The sequence below is a fragment of the Botrytis sinoallii genome (genome assembly GCF_014898435.1).
Source record: "Botrytis sinoallii strain Bc 23 chromosome Unknown BSIN_014, whole genome shotgun sequence".
NCBI classification, from domain to species: domain Eukaryota; kingdom Fungi; phylum Ascomycota; class Leotiomycetes; order Helotiales; family Sclerotiniaceae; genus Botrytis; species Botrytis sinoallii.
The window spans coordinates 1,327,182-1,346,056 of record NW_024066041.1 but is presented as its reverse complement, the minus strand read 5'-3'; the positions used below and the strand labels follow the sequence as shown (position 1 = coordinate 1,346,056).

Sequence of the window (18,875 nt, the reverse complement as noted above, 5' to 3'; positions counted from 1 at the left end):
TGGACTGGTTGACATTCACGTAGAGCGTTGCCGTTTTTAGTGACCTTCATGATCAATGATAACCCATCAGACATCTTATTGTCTTGTTAATACCCTTTACCAGAGTCTTCATGATGCATTATTTGTCATGTGAACTGTGAATCGCGATGAATATCCTCATAGGCTAACATTGAAATCGAGCCCATCAGGCAATTTCAGTCTCATAGCCTGGAGATTCCAATCGAGCAAATATAACATCAAGAGAGAAGTGGTAGACTGAGTAACTCTTTCCCTGAAAATTGTGTATAGCCTTTGACAACTACATGGCAAGATAGATTTTCAGGGGAAACCTGTGGATCATCATTAGTGGTACTTTGTAATCAACTTGATGATATCACAATTGAAAGTGGGTACAGCCGTCTAGCTTTTAGTTGAAGGGGAATGGGAAAAGGGAGAGAAGGGTATCAGAAATATGTAACTTAAAAGGTTACCATTCACACGGTACCGAAATCGAATCGTAACTCTGGTCCAACAGATTGAGATGTTGGTAACCATAAGCGATCACCCCTTTTGAGGATGCCGATTCTCTCTTGTATGCTTCTTTTAAACTTTCTATACTACGTAGAACATGTAGTGAAACACCAAATTGGGGAGTGGGGAGAAACCCAGTCGGTCGGTCCTGGTGGGTACGGAGATGCTAATTTCTGGCTTTGATCCCTTACCGCAGGGTTCAATTATTTTCTCTTGGCGAGTCATCGACTCTTTAGCTATGATGCAGAAGGGACGAAACTAATTGATACATTCCTCGGCAGCATGTAGATCAATTGGATGTCCAGCTCGCCCTCTCTCGCATGGTAAGTTTCATTTCTTTTTCCATCTTCTATCGTTCTACAAATTTCGCTTCGTGATTGTTCTTTTCTTGGAGTCTACGGAGTGCTGTTCTATCAACTTGGGAGTTTCAACGAAACACATCGGATGAAGGACAAAGCTGCTGTCAAAGCAATCGATCATTGAAATCAGGTCAAACATTCAAGGGATGTGACACATAATACTTCCAAACTTTTCTTCCTCTATTTTACTTTCTCCATTGTTCGCGCAGTAAACGCTGCTGCAGATATGCCGTCAATCATTAGAAGATGGAGAGCAGCTTTCATAGCTGCAGTGCTCATGATTTTTAGTCTTCATTACCTTCATTCACGGCGCAATACTTGGAGCTATGACGCGACTTATCTATCTTTGATTGCGAAACCTCATCTGCCAGATGGAAAAACCCATTGGTCGAAATTACCAGAACGATATCCAGTAACTTCATACATTCCTTTGCCGACTGGAAAACCGAAGAATATCCCGCAGGTTCAAAGTGCCCCTCCTAAAGAAGACGCGGCGCAGAAGGAAGAGAGACTGAAGCGATTGGCGGCTGTTAAAGAGAGTTTCACACATAGTTGGGAGGGGTATAAAACGCACGCATGGTTACGAGATGAGGTCTCTCCTCTTTCAGGGTCCTGGAAAGATACCTTTGGTGGCTGGGCCGCAACATTGGTTGATTCATTGGATGCTTTGTGGATTATGGGGTTAAAAGAAGATTTTGAAATCGCGGTGCGATCGATCGAGCGAATCGATTTTACGACAACGGAGCAAAAGGATATCAATGTTTTTGAAACGACGATTAGATATATGGGCGGGTTCTTGGCGGCGTATGATATTAGTGGAGCGCAATATCCGGTTTTGTTATTGAAGGCTGTGGAGGTTGCGGAGTTGTTGATGAGTTGTTTTGATACCCCGAATAGAATGCCAATTCCTAGATGGGATTGGAAGAAGTAGGTCCTATTGCTCTCCTCTGACAAGAACGCTATTGACAATGCGTAGGTATCTAGAAGGAGAGGATCAAGTAGCACCTAAGAGAGTTCTTGTCTCTGAGCCAGGTTCCTTAAGTCTCGAGTTCACTAGACTTAGTCAGTTGACCGGAAATCCCAAATACTATGATGCGGTGCAACGTATTTCTGATGAATTCGAGAAAAGTCAGAACTCTACTCGATATCCCGGATTATGGCCTGTCAGTATTGATCTTGAAAAGCTTCGATTTGACGAAGATACTATGTTTACTATGGGTGGTATGTCGGATTCCACTTATGAATATTTGCCAAAACAATACATGATTCTCGGTGGCGTCCTCGACCAACCCAAGAAAATGTACGAAAGCTTCATTTCTGTAGCCCAGGAGAAGATGTTCTTTTCAATCCTAAACGAAAAGAATCAGAAAATCAGAGTATCAGGAGATATACGCATTAAAGGCATGGCTGAAAGCAGTACCCCGGAGCTTATTCCTCGTGGTCAACATCTCACCTGTTTCACTGGCGGCATGATTGGAATCGCCTCGAAAATTTTCAACCGCCCCTCCGACCTCGCCTTAGCTGAAGAACTCACAAATGGATGTATATGGGCATATGACAATAGTCCAAATAGCATCGCGCCCGAAATCTTTAGCGTGGTTCCGTGCCCTAAAAATCACGATTGTAAGTATTCGAAACAGAAATGGTATGATGCTCTCGCAGCTATATACACGCATCCAATCACGAATACGAAAGAGGAGACGGAGAAAAAATTGAATGGGATTATAGAGGACAGAAGATTGAGTCCGGGGCTTACGGCAGTGGATGATCGAAGATATATTTTGAGACCGGAGGCTATTGAGAGTGTGTGGATTCTGTGGAGAATCACGGGGGATAGGAAATATATGGATGCCGCTTGGAGAATGTTCCAGGCGATTGAAAAGATTTGCAGGACGGAGATTGCGTCGGCGGCGATACTGGATGTTACGGTCAAGGCGTTGGTGGATGGGAATGGGAAAGTGAAGGGTAAGAATGGAGATAAGAAAAAAGAGCGTTTCGCGGATAATTTGGGTGGAATAAGTGAAGAGGAAGGAGTGGAACAGGCAGATAGTATGGAGAGCTTCTGGTTAGCGGAGACGTTGAAGTATTTCTACTTGGTTTTCAGTGAGTGGGATGTGGTGAGCCTCGACGATTGGGTGTTGAATACGGAGGCGCACCCACTTAAGAGGTTGAAGAGGTAGCATGAGAGTTGGTAGTGGAAATATCTCTAGAAGAGAATAAGACAATTCAATTTCGATGGGGTTTGCCTGACACGCTCGCTGTGTTGGTACAACGGTCTATAATTAATATTCACAGAGTCTCACGGCGTGGTCTACAACATGAGAAAGTTGACTGGGTTCAAAACCATATGGAATGCACCATCCTCAAATACTTTAGCAAATACGAGTATTGATTGGAACATTTTTGATTGGCTAAAGCCAAAGCTTCGTCGTATGGGTAATCGAGATCGCATAATCCAAAGGAGTATGGAATGAAGGGGAAGAGAGGAGGAGTGGAGAGCGCCCCTCTGTTACTTCGAGATACCATATTCTCTTTCTAAGTGTCAGACTCTGTTTGCATTATACACTCTCTATATTTTGACAAGCGCCATCAGAATAGACACAATTATGAGACATGTCAAGTGGACGAGCTTTTGTTGAATGTTAAATTTAACATCAAAATAGCTAGCTAGTGGTGTCATGTGATGATGGTAAGTGCCGATCACCTTGCACTTCAAGAACTGTCAAAAGGAAAAGAAAAATACAAAACACAACATCTCAATTTATTTCCATCAAAAGCCACCGCAATTCTTTCAATCGCTTATACCGAAAAAGGCCTACATGAAGCGAACGTAAACTTTTCCGATTACGAAATATTTTTCCCAACATAAATATAACGAACAAACAGATAAATATTTTCGCTCGCGACGGATGCAAGGGGAACTGCTTTCGCCTTGAGTTTCCACTTCAAGTTCTTTTCAGTCATTTCGCATTGTCTGGTATAGAGATCACCAGAGTAGATGCCATCGGTTCCATTGTATGCAGGTGAATTTGGGTCCACCAATATACTCAATCTGTCCCTAACATTCTTATTTCGCGACATCAATGTAAAGGATTGAACTTGGAGTTCTTTTTGGTGTCGTGACCAGAAAGGCAGACGGTCTTTCAAATTGCCAAGGTCCAGGGTAGCTTCCACGTTGGGAGTAAGGAGAGTGTTTTCAAAATCTGCCCATTTTGCAGCAAAGTCTGTCTTGAGGTCCCAAAGTGCCCAGTATCCTTGATGTTGTCCTTGAGCTTCAATTGATTGAGCTGCTTGGACAACTGCGTCTTTTGCCGCCTTTCTCAGTGTTGGACCTCCCTCGTAAGCAGTGTACTGTATGTGTAGTTGCACATCAGTAATCGACTCATAATTGAAATGACGGATTGGTGCCGGAAATTCCAGACGCCATGCTGAAATGGCACCAGCGCCCTCGAATGGCATATACCGGGGACCAGAGAAGTCAAGCTCAAACACTCCGGGGTCTTTAGCACCAGAGCTTACCGCTATTGCTGTTATCGGAATTCGGTCAGTTCTAAATGATTCACTTCCAGTAGCAGATTGGGAAGCAGCATAGTCAGCTGCGTTTTGTGTAACGCGATACTTGTGCTCTAGCAACGTCAAGATGGCATTCGTATTAGCTCCAATCTCCTTGTCTGATGGTACCGAGACGCTAATAGATCGAATTCTTCGCATGTAATGACCAGGGAAATCCATATCATAAAGGAGTTCGCCAATGGAGAAGTCCGTTGTTCCCGTGATTCTGAGTTTCATCAACGCCATGGGGTCAAAGTCTTTTAGAGACACAGTCTTACTGATGTTATAATCAGCAGCTGTGCATTCTAATTGCGCGCTTTCAAGTCTCCTCAGGTCTAGATAAAGACTTTCGGCAGCAAGAAGACCATCTTGAGAAGGATTCCAATACCCCCCTTTGTTGATTATCGAACTTTTGCTGCCGGCTTCGAAGTTGAACGAGCTCTCCGCTCGAAGTGCCATGGTCATTGAGAGTTCATAAGCCTGGAAATAAAGATTTCTGAATATTTTCTCCATCCATGTATACAATTGTTCGCTGCTATACTTGGTACGGTACCACTCCTCGGCCCCAGCTGCATCTTCTATTTCTGATTGTTGCATCTCAATGTCCTTCTGGATTGAAGTGATATGGATTTTCTGGATTTCGACCTGCTTGTCGATCGACTTGATTTCACGGCCACTCATATTTGCTGCGAGTCTTCGCTCCCGTAACTGCATCGTTAGGCTAGCTTTCTTGTCTGCTCGACCGGCTTCGTCCATTAGAACAGCTGCAATTCCTCTCGCTAATGTGGACCCAGCAGCTACTGAATCAGCAATGGCGCTTCCAGCGAAGGAAATAGATCCACCGACACCAAGAGGTTCAAAGTCGGTTGTTGCTTGTGGAACGAGATAAAGGGGGATCGAGAGTGCATCGGTGGCTATGGCCGCGCGATTCTTGGCACCAGCAGAGAGGGATTGTGTCACTATTGAAAATCATGAAGTCAGTATTGCCTGCTCAAGAATCTTCTTGGGGATCATTGGGAACAAATGTTATGTTGAGAGATGGAAAGGGATATGCTTAAGGAAAGGGGTACAGCAAGACTTGAGATTTCGAGCACAACATTATAAATTTTTTGAAAATTTTAATCAACGTACTTTCTGCTTTCTCATATGAAGACATTCGAAGTTCGTCTTGTGTGGGGGTGTCGATGCTTTGCTGAATATCGACCCAATCATCTTTGGGTTTTGGGATCATGGAATCTGGCTCGCCGATGAGCTGGAGGTAGTAATTCAATTGCGCCTCCAGCGAGCTACGATTGATCAAGAGCGATTCGACAGTTTGTTGTGCCTCTTCAAGCTCGACATTCTTGATATCCAGCATCATTTTCTGTATGACTGAAGCATGCTGAGCATTACCGATGTTGAAAGTTTCCATCTCTTTCTTCTCAACTACGGTTACAAGGCGTCCTGAAAGTTTGCGCACCTCGGCACACAATGCTAAGGCCTGCTTCAGAAGAGCGTCGAAACGCTGCCGTGGTAGTGGGCTGTTTCGTTCACCAGAAACCATGCTGAGGATATCGGACACTCCCATACCTCCTTTGCTAAGACTTATCAAGGCTCCTGGATCAATGGGCGGTTCACGAAGGCCGTAGACTACTGGCTTCCCTTGAATGTCGAAAGAATTTCGGAGATTGTAAAGGCGTTCATGAACAAGGCTTCGCATTTGCTTGAACTTAGGATTTAGAGGGGCGCAGAAATAGTTCGTTCGAAGGAAACAAGCGATGTTCTCTTTTTTTGGATCTCTGTCTGCTGTTTCGGCCGCACCTTTCTTCAATTTGGCCGAGAAAGGCAAGCCCAGATCGAATACAACAGAGTCATACATAATATCCTCTTCTCTCAGTTGCTCAAAAGTCATTGCCTTTCTTTTTCTTTTCCCCAAATCCGGTACTTTAGGCGGCTCCTTTCCTAAAACTCGCGCAGCCTCGATGTATCGCTGCGTAGCTATCGGTAGGCTCTCAAGCGAAGCCCGGCGAAAATAAACATCGCCCAATGCGATGAGGATCTCTGCGTACTTCATCACTATCCACTTCATATAACTAATTGGTCTTCCCCTAGCTGCGGCATGCACAAGTGAACCATACGAACGACGCTCCTTAATGGCAAGTTGAATTTCTTTGCTTAAACGGTCAAGGTTCAAAGGATCGAACGAAGTCTCACCCCGGATGGCAATTTGTCGGGCCATTTCTTGGAACGGAGGAAATCGCCAGCATGATCGATAGGTCAATTTGTCATCCGTGTTTAATTCAAGATCGGCAGATGGATCAAAGACCAGTCTCGCAACCTCCAATGCTTCTTCGTATTGCTGGGTGGCAGAAAATCGATCGACTGCCAACAATACTGTGTGTAGGCCAACCTCCCAACTTTAACGTGGTTAGCTGTCATTCCAAACAAAATATACAAGTGGATTGAATCTTTTGAAACCATTGCATCTCTCTACAACAATCGGGGCCTTTTGAAAGACAATTTCTCTCAATCAATTTCCGTGCCAGAAAAGTATGAATTATCAAAAACAATTTGTCATCAAAAAGAAAAAGAAAACTGATTCTCTAGAAAACCTGCGAACGGGCTACTATAACCTCGTTCTGTTTCCCCTTTTATTTTATTTATTTTTTCTTGAAGAAAATGCAGACTTACTTGTAGATAGCGGTGGGACGTCCTAGCTCATGATACCTGTGTTATTCCACGGTCAGTCCCATATTGGAATACTAATATTAGAAGTGAAGTGAGCTAGGGGATATTACCATGCCTCATGACTACCAGCTCCAAAACTTTCTCTCATCGCACCAGCAGGTAGCTGTGCTATTTTGTTATACAAACAACGTAGCGGATCAATTCGGTCAGAGGTTGCTTCCATGAGTTCGTGCGAAAATATGTGGTCAATAGAAACAAGTTCCGTATTGTTCTTGATGACGTCTTTGGTCCATGTCGAACTGAGAAGCTCCATTTTTGGTATATTGAAGAAACTTGCTCTTCTGCCCTCACTAACTTTTGCGCTGACAACTAGTCCTGTCACCCTCTGTGGTAACTTTGACAAAGTCCAGGAGACATCTGAAGCCCCATTGGTACTCTCCAGCTCAGGTGGCACCCAAATCAGAGGTGCGGAATTAGTATATTTGGAACCTCCGGGGAGTGATTCGAGATCCATTCCTTGTTTCAATGCTTTTTGAAAGTATGTTGCAAACGAACCCGCCTGAGTAGAGGTTGCTACGGTGTTTGATGTGCTTATTTGGTCATTGCAGAATATGAATGAACCAATGGCCTTGGAAGTGGTTTTTTCAGCCTCACCATAGCTGACCTTAAGTGTCAAAGTATTGTCTTGTAATGTGGGATCGACCCGGATTTGGGATGAGGATGCCTCTAGGCCCACACTGAGACTACCAGAGGAAACTCTCTTGGGTGCCCAAGTGTCGTTGACGAACTCTGTCCACGCCATTGTTATTTCCCAGATGCGCACAGGCTCTGCTATGTTTGGATTTTGATCGCGCAGAGCGTCAAAGTTTTTACATTGGACATGCTTGAGATGTTCTTCACTAACGTCTTGGGCACAATTGATGGCATGAACAAGTACAGCCTACCCTTGATCATTATTGGAAGCAGATAACTACCTGTATCCACGAGTCTTTGGCCCTCCCATTCCGTCTCAATTGACGCAATGTCGACCTCGACCTTGGACCATGGTTGCCAAAATACCTCAGCAGTCCTCAATCTCGTCAGGGTACGGTAGTAGAAGGTATACGGCCCACTGCGAGTCCGGCCGAACAAGTGAAAAGTGTCCGATGCTGCTGGTTGCGGTTCATGAACATACGCGACTATATCGAGACTCGAAATTCCATCTAGATCATACAAATAACTCTGAATAGCTTGAAGAAACGTCTTGATGCTTAAGTCTTTCTGCATTAAGGTGGCCTCAAACTGGTCGAAAAGCTCAGATTTGTCATCTCGGAGTGATGGATCAATCCAGTTCTCAGGATACAAAAATATCTTCCTATGCACCTCCCAGAGAGTGTACTGTTGTAGCCAGTCCCATTTTTCATGCCCCAGAACTGACTTCGAAACTCCTTCTTCCATTCCGAGAAGACATCGTTGAACAAACATTTGCACGACCGAGATGGCTGTCTTTATGCGCGAAGTTCGAATTTGTGGCCCCATCTGTACATCGACTAAGAAATACTCAAATAGCCCATCTGCATCCCATATGCCAAGGTCTTGGGTGATGAACTTTTGTTGCAGAAGATAAGCTACGAGTGTCTTGCGCTGGCTCTCCATTAACCCTTCATCTGATGCTTCTCGTTGTGAAGGTGTCAATCTTTTTTGCAAATTCTTGGCGGCTTCCATATATGTATCTCCACTGTTGAGCTGTGATAGAGGTTTTGCAAGGTAAAACAATTCTGTCATAAGAGGCTTGGAGGTAACATCAGATGCGCTACCCAAACCCTCGTAGAGAGCAAGGATGGCTCTAAGGTTGATAAAGGCATCGTGATTGCGCAAAACTGCTACAAGATCCGCAGGAGTATGGCTTGGGTATTTTGCATTGAGGACGCTTTCTACCAACGTGTCTTTCCAACCAGTGCTTGCTGCAATTTTGGTTGCAATTGTCTTCATATCTGGATTTTTAGGGTTGTATAGCCACGAGAAAAGGCTGATTAGGCCACTATCCGCGATCATTATATTATCCCTCAGCTCGCGGTACTCTTGGAGCTGCACCAAGTTTATTAGAGATGGTGTATTAAGATTCATTGACAGCATCTCATCTTCTGTTTTTCCCGTTCTGTTGATATATTCGAGCTCTGATGTCGTGAGTTTCACAGTTTGGCAAATGCACACTGCTCTTTGGATAGCCTCCAAAATCGATGCTGCCCGCTGGATAGATGTTGATGACTGGAGCTCTTCATCAGTGAAGGGTGTCGTCATTGATCTGCATGTTGACCATGAGATTTGGGTTGGACGAATGCTACTCTGTAGAAGATATGGCTGTCTGGCATTCATGCGAAATGCGTTCCACGTTTTCGAGTCGGTATCAAACGGCACCTCGATCCCATTTATCATTAAACTGATAGGGTTATTCAACGCACCAGTATAGTGCAGATTGAAATCATCTGTTGTCGTGGGTGTGAAGTATGCATCTAGCGTCTCCGCCTCAGTCATGATCTCAACTGGTTCGCTGAGCTGTTTGAGAGCTGCCATAGCTGATTCGGGTGCACTGTCATCGTTTGTTGATACCTTCACAGTTTCTGTGAGAAGAGTTGAAAGAACTGTTATATCAACACCTTCCACAAGATCTTTCATGGTATTGAGGATAGATGTTGTGAGAGTGTCTTGAACAATCACAGGTTTCGCCATTTTGACAAAGGCAGTTCGTCGTGCTTGTACTTGTGACTCTGTCTCAATCAAAATGTCATTCACAGAGGGGATTGGATTGACGGAGAGCTGGGATGGGGCCCAGTCTTGCAAAAGGATATCATCTTTGAGCCCGTTTATGTTGCTCTGGAAACGGGACTTGATGACAGCTTGAGGAAAGAGAGAGTTCTCAACGAGATTTTGTAGTGCGGTCTTCACGTTAGGATGTCCTGCAGATTCATCTATGATCTTTTGCTTTTCTTTCGTCGTCAATATGCCTGTGAGTTTGAGTTGGACAGACCACGAAATAGCTGTTGAGGAAGGGATTACAGAAATCTTAGTTGGCCAGTTTTGGATATATTCATAAGGTTCTGTAACATTTGCTGTGTGTCAAGCGTTGCAGTATTGGTTCGAATCTGAGATCCCTCGACAAATTCAACGACCAGACTGGCCGTAATCGAGTCAAAGGCACGTCCCGCACATTCGACGATAGTTTCATGAGTGGGCATGGCTCCATTAAAAAGTGATGAAAGTGATTTTCTCAAGTCTTTAGTCCCATCTAGTATCGCACTCGCAAGTTTTTGTCCGGGATTTCCTCCAGTAATACTGCTTTCACCACTCGTCGATTTCCCAAGAGCTAGTACAAGTGTTTCAATAGTCCAGCCTGAGTTCAGTAACGTTGTCCAATTCGTAATAGTAGCAAGCGTCTTATTGGGATTTGTCAAGGGATCTTCCTTGTCAAAGAAGATCTTGAAGAATGGCACACATTCTTTAGGAGGGACAGAAAGCATTCGACATATGGTCACATATCGATACAAGATAGAAAAGTTCTCGATGTTCAGGTCATCATTTGCAAGATTTGTGGCTTCGAGTAGATCATTAAAGTACTCAAAACGCCAGTTGAGGCTTGCACAAATGCTCGCACCGCACTCTTGAATTTTAATTGCTTTCCCTTTGGGTTGGAAGTATGCACAGTCTTTGGGAACTGCGAATATTTCTCCTAGAGAAGGGCTGAGGAATTTGCGATGAAGGAGAGATTCGTCGCCAAATGAATCGATGAGACCCCATAGGGGAATAAGAGCAGCAGGTTCTAATCCGCATAGGTCACTCAGCTTTACAATGGAGGCAATTCCTTTAATAATGTATACGGAAATCGAAGCGACTTGGGATACAGTGTTCGATCTGAAAGATGGCGAATTCTCCATTTCCCTGTTGCGTAAGCAGTGGATAGCAGCATCGAGTACTTTGGTTGACCACCCAATCCTGGCCTTGAGACGTAAGAATGATTGAATGTTTCGGCATATGCTTGAAGTAAGAGGCTGGAACGGTGGACTCGATGCATTTGATAGCAGTCGAAGCTCTGCAAGTGACTCGGTGAATTCGTTAGACCCAGCTTCATTGGTAATAACCAGCTGTTGGTCGAAAAGCTGGGTCTTTACAAGGTCGAGGACATCTTGAAACTCCAGCCCGGACCTCTGCATCAATTGACTTTTGATCTGTTTTAAGCCCTTTGCGGCGCTTAGCATGGTTTCATCATCCTCATAACCCCACATCTGGCAGAACTCATGCTCCTGTATTCTCGTATCAATAATGCTGTTACTTGAAAGACCTTTGACGAGGTCACTGAAGGATTGTGGGTAGAAACTTTCTCCGGTAATAGCTGCAAATTCCATCTGGTGCAGGCCTAGTGCTTCTGCAGCTCTTTGCCTCTCCAAGACTTCTTTCGCTCCCGAGTTCAGCGATCTCTTCACTTCATCTGTAGTTGTTGCTGTTATTGTTTGCAGCATAGTCTCTGGTGCTTGAAATTTCTCAACGAAGTCAAAATGGGCTACTTGGAAAATGTCGAAGTAAGAGAGTACCATGTTACGCGCCTGGTCGTATGGAAAGCAGGTAAAGGGGAATCTCTGCTTTGAGATGATCTTAGAATAGACCTCGTAGTCTGTGTTCCCTGGCAAATTGAGTGGTGTAGGAGAATGCTCATTGTCTTGGGCATCAATAGGAGTATTGAATACTCGAATAGAATCTGGCGAACCAAGACACTTATGGCGGATGAAAGATTCAAGCACCTCATTCACAAGACTGATGTACGGAATCAAAGTCTGCGAATTTGCACAGGTAAGTTCAAGGTTCCTAAGGTCTGGACGCCGTTGTGACAGGATATTCAACAGACTATTCCGAGTGCCTGGCGGGTCATCATATTTTGGGTTTGAGCCCGTCGGCGTCGTGTTACTGAGCAGGCTCAGAAGATCGGCGAAATACGCGGACAGGGATGTGATAGAACAGCATTCCTCACAACTCGTATCTTCGAGCCGGAAGATATCGGTGAGATTGTTATGGGATTTGCCCATCCAACTTTCATCACTTGGTACATTTGTGATCTCCCCTTCAAAATAAGGGTCAATCATGACTGAATCTGCTCTACGGGAATTCATCAAATGTAGCCAGAGTTGCTCGTTCCAGCAATCGACACGTTCTGCGAAGTCATATATCTTGAGTGAACTCTCGACACTGGTACCAGCTGTGACCAAAGTATTTTTAAAGTTGCTCTTTGATTGGGCTGTGATGCTTCGCACAGAATGGTAGTTGGAGTTATAGAGATGCACTACGTCCTCAGGATCTTCAACTAGACTCGAGAAGGTTTTCAAAGTCTTGATGAATTCAATTGCGGCTGAAAATTCTGCGTCTTTCAAGTCTGGAAAGGCTTTCTTTACAAAGGCTAAAAGCTCTGGCGATCCGATTTCAAGCTCATCACCGATCATCGCGGTCAGAATGCAATCGGCAATTTGTCGAGGGCGCTCTTCGATGGAGAACTTGCCCTCTCTCAACAGAATAAGCAACACGATAAGTGAGTGATTGTCGAGGAATTCAGCGCGTACTTCTTCCAATTTGGTAATTGTCAGATTGGTGGTTGTCCAATTGTATGGAAAGTTGGCTGGCGTTGCTGTCACTTTTTGATCCAACAGATTGCGAGGGAAAAGCAATGAAACCAGGCCTTCAAGAGTATAGGAGCTCAAGAGTGTCAGAAGTTGACCACAAACGTACTCCTCGTCGTCGAAGTAAAACAAGAGCGATCTTACGAAGGTCATGGTGGCAATGGTGTTCGTCGGTACATTTCCTCCCTCGAGGAACCAATCAATGGCTGATCGAGGATCTCCAGGCCAGATTTTGATGGCATGATTCAACCTATCTCTTAGGTCGCCAGGTAGAAGACCATTTTCAATGGCCTCAATGAAAGAAGGCATGGTGGATTTGTTAGTTACTGCAGTATGCTTTTGATCTTGATCTTGATTTTTCGGTAGGTTTTTTTACGACACCAAATGAAGGAAGCTGTTTATGATCAAATTGGTGTCGGCTTTGAAGTTTATTCTCCCCAACTATTTTGGATGCTTGTCACTCGTGGTTTCTATCATTGTTCCGATATTATCTCGTACGAGGATCTCATAACCGATCTGAACCCCACGTCCCCTCATCCGCCGCATCACATTCTGCAGTAGAACGAGGGGTATAATGCATTGCTGTCTGATGAGTGAAATTAATTCAATTTGTTCAGCTTGAAACAATTTGCATAAATTGATTGTATGCAATGCAAACCGTAAGAGTATGCGGAGACATGTGCTCCGTAATAGATGCATTGCAGAACAATACGATCAAAGCCCGATATTGATCATCGCGAAAAAGGTACATGAACTGATCTGCAAAAGCGACGAGGACCTGGATAGCATTACGGTAGGTGGAGAACAGAACACGTTGAACTTACCTCCGCATCCAGTGGCCAACAGTCCTACTCCGAATGATCAAGAGGCGTCGCTACCCGGATTCAATTGGCACATTCGACTCGTTCAGAAGATTGCATGTCTGAAAATTTACGATGTAGTAATGGGTAGGTAGGTATTTTCGTTTGGATTGCAAATGCTTTTGATTTTCCAAGTGGAGTATCGACTACCGATTTTAGCCGCAGTCATTAACCGATATCCCTACATCGTGCACGTCCCTGTATCATGCACATTTTTAAACTCACTTTATAACAATTTCAATATTTAATAATAAATATATTCAATAAGATATAAAGCTATAAGTTATCTAAGAGTATAATAAGATATAATAGATTAAAAAAGAAAATTTAAAACTTCCTTATTTAAATCTTATAGGAATCTTGATTTGTTGGCCTTATTTCGATTATATAACCCCCTCCCCTTCTTTTATTATTGATTTATCCACCACTATTATTGTCGGGATATCGATCATGTGATCTAAGAGGGCACTGTATTGCACTAGCGTATGTACTAGCGTATGCACTAGCGCTAGCACTTCTACTATATTAAATACTAGCTTCCCATAGTTAATAATGATCAAGACGAATAATACAATCAATCATATTGATAAGACTGAAATACTTTACACTTTAATCAACACCAAATTAATATTAATACTAATTAGTGATATTATAAATTAGAACCTTGGATTCTATTATAAAGCACTAGGTGTTTTAAGGTGGTTTTTAAGATTGGTAGAAATTCTAAAGAGATTATAAAGAAGATATCATTGTACTTGGTATAGTACGCTATCTCTTTTGTTGTGCTAAAGAGTGTACTCCGAATAATTGTATTAGGAAGATATATTCAAAAGGTCGATCTTGTCAATTGTAACAAATCGAGCTTGCATTCATTATGTATTAGCCTTTGTACTGTATGCTGTACAGGGTAACCCACAAACCTTTATTTAAATATCTTTATAAACACCCTTTCACCCTTTCAAAAATACTTATACCTATATCTACAATCTTCGAAATACCTATAACTTCCGAAATACCTATTTTCATATACTATTATATCGGACAGTGACAATGCCGTTAACCCGACCGCCCCTAAGGTTGTCGACAAGAACCTATATACAGAGAAGGAAGAGGAGCATTGCGAGGAGTAGTTAAGTCTATTAAAGGAATAACAGATTAATGATAAGAATGTTATATTTAATGCTAGAGAGTTTATTAAATATATCAAATTCAAACACAAACAATATAACTATAAGGATATCAATGATAACAAGCTCGCTGAGATCTTTTATAATGACTTCAATATATTTACGGCTGGACAATTCGTAAAGATTCATCAGATGGATGTATGAAAGCTATATATAGTATTATGTACTCGAGAAATATTAATACCAAAAACAGATATTGAAGTACATGTAGCTTTATACGATCAATCTCGTAAATCTACTATAGGTGTATGAACGAAGGACCAGGTTCAGGAAGTTTTGAAGGATCGCAATATTAAGGAGCCTAAATTTAAATCCGGGATGATTAATAAATTCATCGAAAACGACTTCAAATACAATGATGATCGAGAAGGTGATAGAAATGGTAATGGAAATGATAATGGAAATAATAATGGAAATGGTGATGAAGGAGGAGATCCTAATAATGACAATGATGGTGATGGTAATAGGAAGGATAATAGAGGTCAACGCAATAGGGATAAGAAATTATCGATACATTTTAATATACAATCTCTTATTAGTTTGTTGAAATTCTATATTAATAAGAAAAAATATAGTGGGGACAACAATAATTTCGACTTCAAACTCTCGATATTCTATGAAATCTTATGATATGCGGAGATACCTATGGATATGTAATACAAGGCATTCCCAATCATACTAAAGGACAATGCACTCAAGTTCTTTTATGCCAACTACGAAGTACTACCATCTACATTCAGAGAGCTTTGTATTTATATACAAAGTAACTTTAAGGGAGAAAAATACCAATACAATATACTATCTAAATAAAACAATATCATTTTCAAATCAATTAAAAAGGAGTATAAAAACAAGTTATTTAGTAAATATCTTACCATCATAATCAAGTAGCTATACATGCTATAGTATCAACTTGATCCCGTTATACAGCAAACGTTATATCTATACAATAAGCTTATACTGATATATGAAAATGTTAAGGCATACAACCTAGCTTGTTTCGACTCCAAAAAGGAGGTATTTGATTTAATCAACCAATTGCAACAATCTATTAATATGTGGGAGAGATTGTATAAAAAAGAAGATATAGTGCTATTCACTGATAAAAGATTCTGTAGTAATAATGATCGGAATAGTTCAGATAGTTCTAGAGATTTCAGAAACGGTAATTTCAGAAGTAACAGCTTCAAGGGCAATACTAATAGGTTTCGATAACAATCTAATTCTTCGAATCAACGAAATCGTTGCTGGATATACAAGAAAGAGGGATATCGATCAATAAAGCATTCCTAGGAGGAATAGGATAAAAACCGATATGAATACCGGGAAAAGATTAAGGATGGTAGTAATAACGTGTTTAATAAGTGTTACGACTAATGGTTGATCGAATATGAGGGAGAAGTTATTGATGCAGAATTTGATTCAAAAACCGAAATGGGATAGTTCTTTGCAGATCTTGATATTGATAATACTAAAGAAGAAGCATTTTTCGTTAGTTCAGAATCTATAAATAGTCAAAAGATATTCAATCAATTATCAGTCAATACAATATTGTATACGTTGATTAGAGACCCTGTTGAAGCTATTCTATTAGCAGAAAGTACAATAGATGTCTTTTATGCAAGTTATACAAGTAAGGAGTTTTTTGGTATATGTATCGATATAGTTTGTGCAGGTAAATCTACAATTGGGATTAAACAATATCATGTATGGCAATAGGTATGCCCAGTGATGTATAATCCACAAACAGCAGGAGCGGCAAATGTACACTTTGGAAAAGGAATTGCAACATTAATAGGTTCATTTCGTGTCGATGTACCATTTGGATATGTTGTTTTTCATATTGTGAATGCCGATATTCCATTTTTATTGGAACTTGAGAATATAGATTAGTTTAAAGCATTCTATAACAATATCACCAACAAATTCATCAATCCAACCGGTCAATATTCTGTTATTAGAAGATGCGGGCATATATTTTTGATATGGAAGGTAAATATAGATTAGCTTATTTAAGAGTTTATTCGCTAGAATAACTGCTATTTAACGATTATTGAGTTATAGTGTTTATATTAACGATTTGGCCACCTATTTGCATAACGTTTTTATAGTGTATTACAATACGTAGGCTATAACGAGAGTAATGACGCTATAAAACATCTCACAAAATACTATAAACACTGTTAAATACATAGCAAGTTATCCGGACGTTTTCAGGTTCACTCTATCAGAGGATACTGAATTTAATTATACTATATATATCGATATTATATATATTATAGACAAACCAGTTCTGCATATTGTTAACGAGGCAATACACTATCAAACAGCTTGGTTCCTTGAAAACATTTCAGCTAAGTATACATTCGATATTCTTCGAGAGTGCTGAATTGACGTATATATAGGATTATCAGATTATATTATTTATGATGCAGGAAAGAATTTTATGAATAAAGAGTTTGTCCAGAATACAAAATCTATATCAATCACTATCAAGAGTATACCAGTTGAAGTACACAACTTTGTAGGTATAGTGGAGAAATATCATCACCCCCTACACCATACATACGAGATCTTAACTAAAGAGCTTGAAGATGACAATTTGATGAAAGCAATGATTTTGCAAATGGCAGTGAAAGCTGTGAATGATACAGCCGAACCGAATAGGCTTGTTTCCATACTGCTAGTTTATGGGATATACCCTAGATTGAGTGATATTAATCTACCAACCCCGATAATCATTTAATATGCAAAAGCTATAAAGAAAGCTATAATAGAAGTATATCATATACGAGCTAAGAGACAGGTTACAGAAATACTTAGACTGAGGAATGGATTATCCACGACATCAGTCCTTACTCTACCGCTTAATTTACAAGTTTTAGTATAGAGAAAAGGAAAAGGTAGCAATACATCAAACAAGTGAACTGGATTATATACTCTGATTGGAACGGATGGGGAAATATGTAAAGTGGAATTCATTAGTGGACTAACTAAATTTCGATTTACGTTTGTACGACCTTTTTATAAAGAATCTGAAGAAATCGAATCGAATAATAGTAATGATATGAATAATAACAATAACAATAATACTATAATAATTAATATATTACAAATAGAAACACCACAACCACAAACACCACTGCCAGTGATACAATCAAATATGCAATTATATCGTCACATAAAAAGCAATTTGATTAATATAATCAATTTGATGAATATCAACATTAAGCTACCACCACCACAACTAATTGTATTCTTACAAAATGATATACCTACACAATATAAGGAATTACGACACAAGGAAATTGATAGATTAATAGAAAATGGAGTCTTTAAAATTGTCTCAAAAGCTAGTATACCACCCGGAATATGATTATTTAAATCACAATTTATTAACGAAATAAAAGAAGAAGGTATTGATAAAGTATACGCGAAATTACGATTAGTAGTTCAGGTATATCAAGATGCAGGCAAAACCATTGTTTTGACGTAATCACCAACTATTCAATGTGTTAGCCAGTATATTATACTTACACTTGCCGCTATTTTGCGAGTGTCAAATAAGCATATTCAAATCTATTTATGGGATATCATATAGGTATACACTTAATCAATCACAACTTTGAACAGATCTATTTATATGGAAGCATTAGAAGAGGTCGGATTTGATTTCGAATATATACTATACGTTATAAAGCCCTTGTATGATGTATTAGAAACAGGAAATCACTAATTTGGAATCTACTACAATCACTATAGGGATAGGCTAAATATAACGTAATCTATATACGATCCCTGTTTACTTTACTCTAATGACGGTATCGGTATTGTAGGATTACAAACCGATGATATTCTTATAATTGTAGACAAAAGATTTACACAATTAGAATAAGAGTAGTTGGAGAAAGCCGGATTTATGATTAAAAATAGAGAGCAACTTATCGAAGATCATCTACTTAAGTTTAATGGTGGTTTAATCACTCTTAAAAGTAATAGAATCTATCTGAATCAAAAGAAACAGTGCGATAATCTCCGAATGGTTATGCTAGGGAGCATTGATATACAGGGAACGAGGGGAAAGATTCGAAAGAATATCAC

At 40.8% G+C, this 18,875-nt stretch overlaps 2 protein-coding genes across 2 annotated transcripts; one reads left to right on the top strand and one right to left on the bottom strand.

Annotated features, from left to right (window-relative positions):
* Positions 1-1,095: 1,095 nt before the first annotated feature.
* Positions 1,096-3,049, top strand: EAF02_007998 (uncharacterized protein; the record flags this gene model as incomplete). Its single annotated transcript, XM_038904046.1, has 2 exons — positions 1,096-1,796; positions 1,846-3,049. The coding sequence occupies 2 exons, from the start codon at positions 1,096-1,098 to the stop codon at positions 3,047-3,049; spliced, it is 1,905 nt and encodes a 634-aa protein (XP_038756327.1).
* A 437-nt stretch (positions 3,050-3,486) lies between these two features.
* Positions 3,487-13,036, bottom strand: EAF02_007997 (uncharacterized protein; the record flags this gene model as incomplete). Its single annotated transcript, XM_038904045.1, has 6 exons — positions 3,487-5,380; positions 5,553-6,817; positions 7,092-7,127; positions 7,199-7,982; positions 8,033-10,177; positions 10,243-13,036. 6 exons carry the CDS (start codon positions 13,034-13,036, stop codon positions 3,714-3,716), a joined length of 8,691 nt encoding a protein of 2,896 aa, XP_038756326.1. The 3' UTR covers positions 3,487-3,713.
* Positions 13,037-18,875: the final 5,839 nt, after the last annotated feature.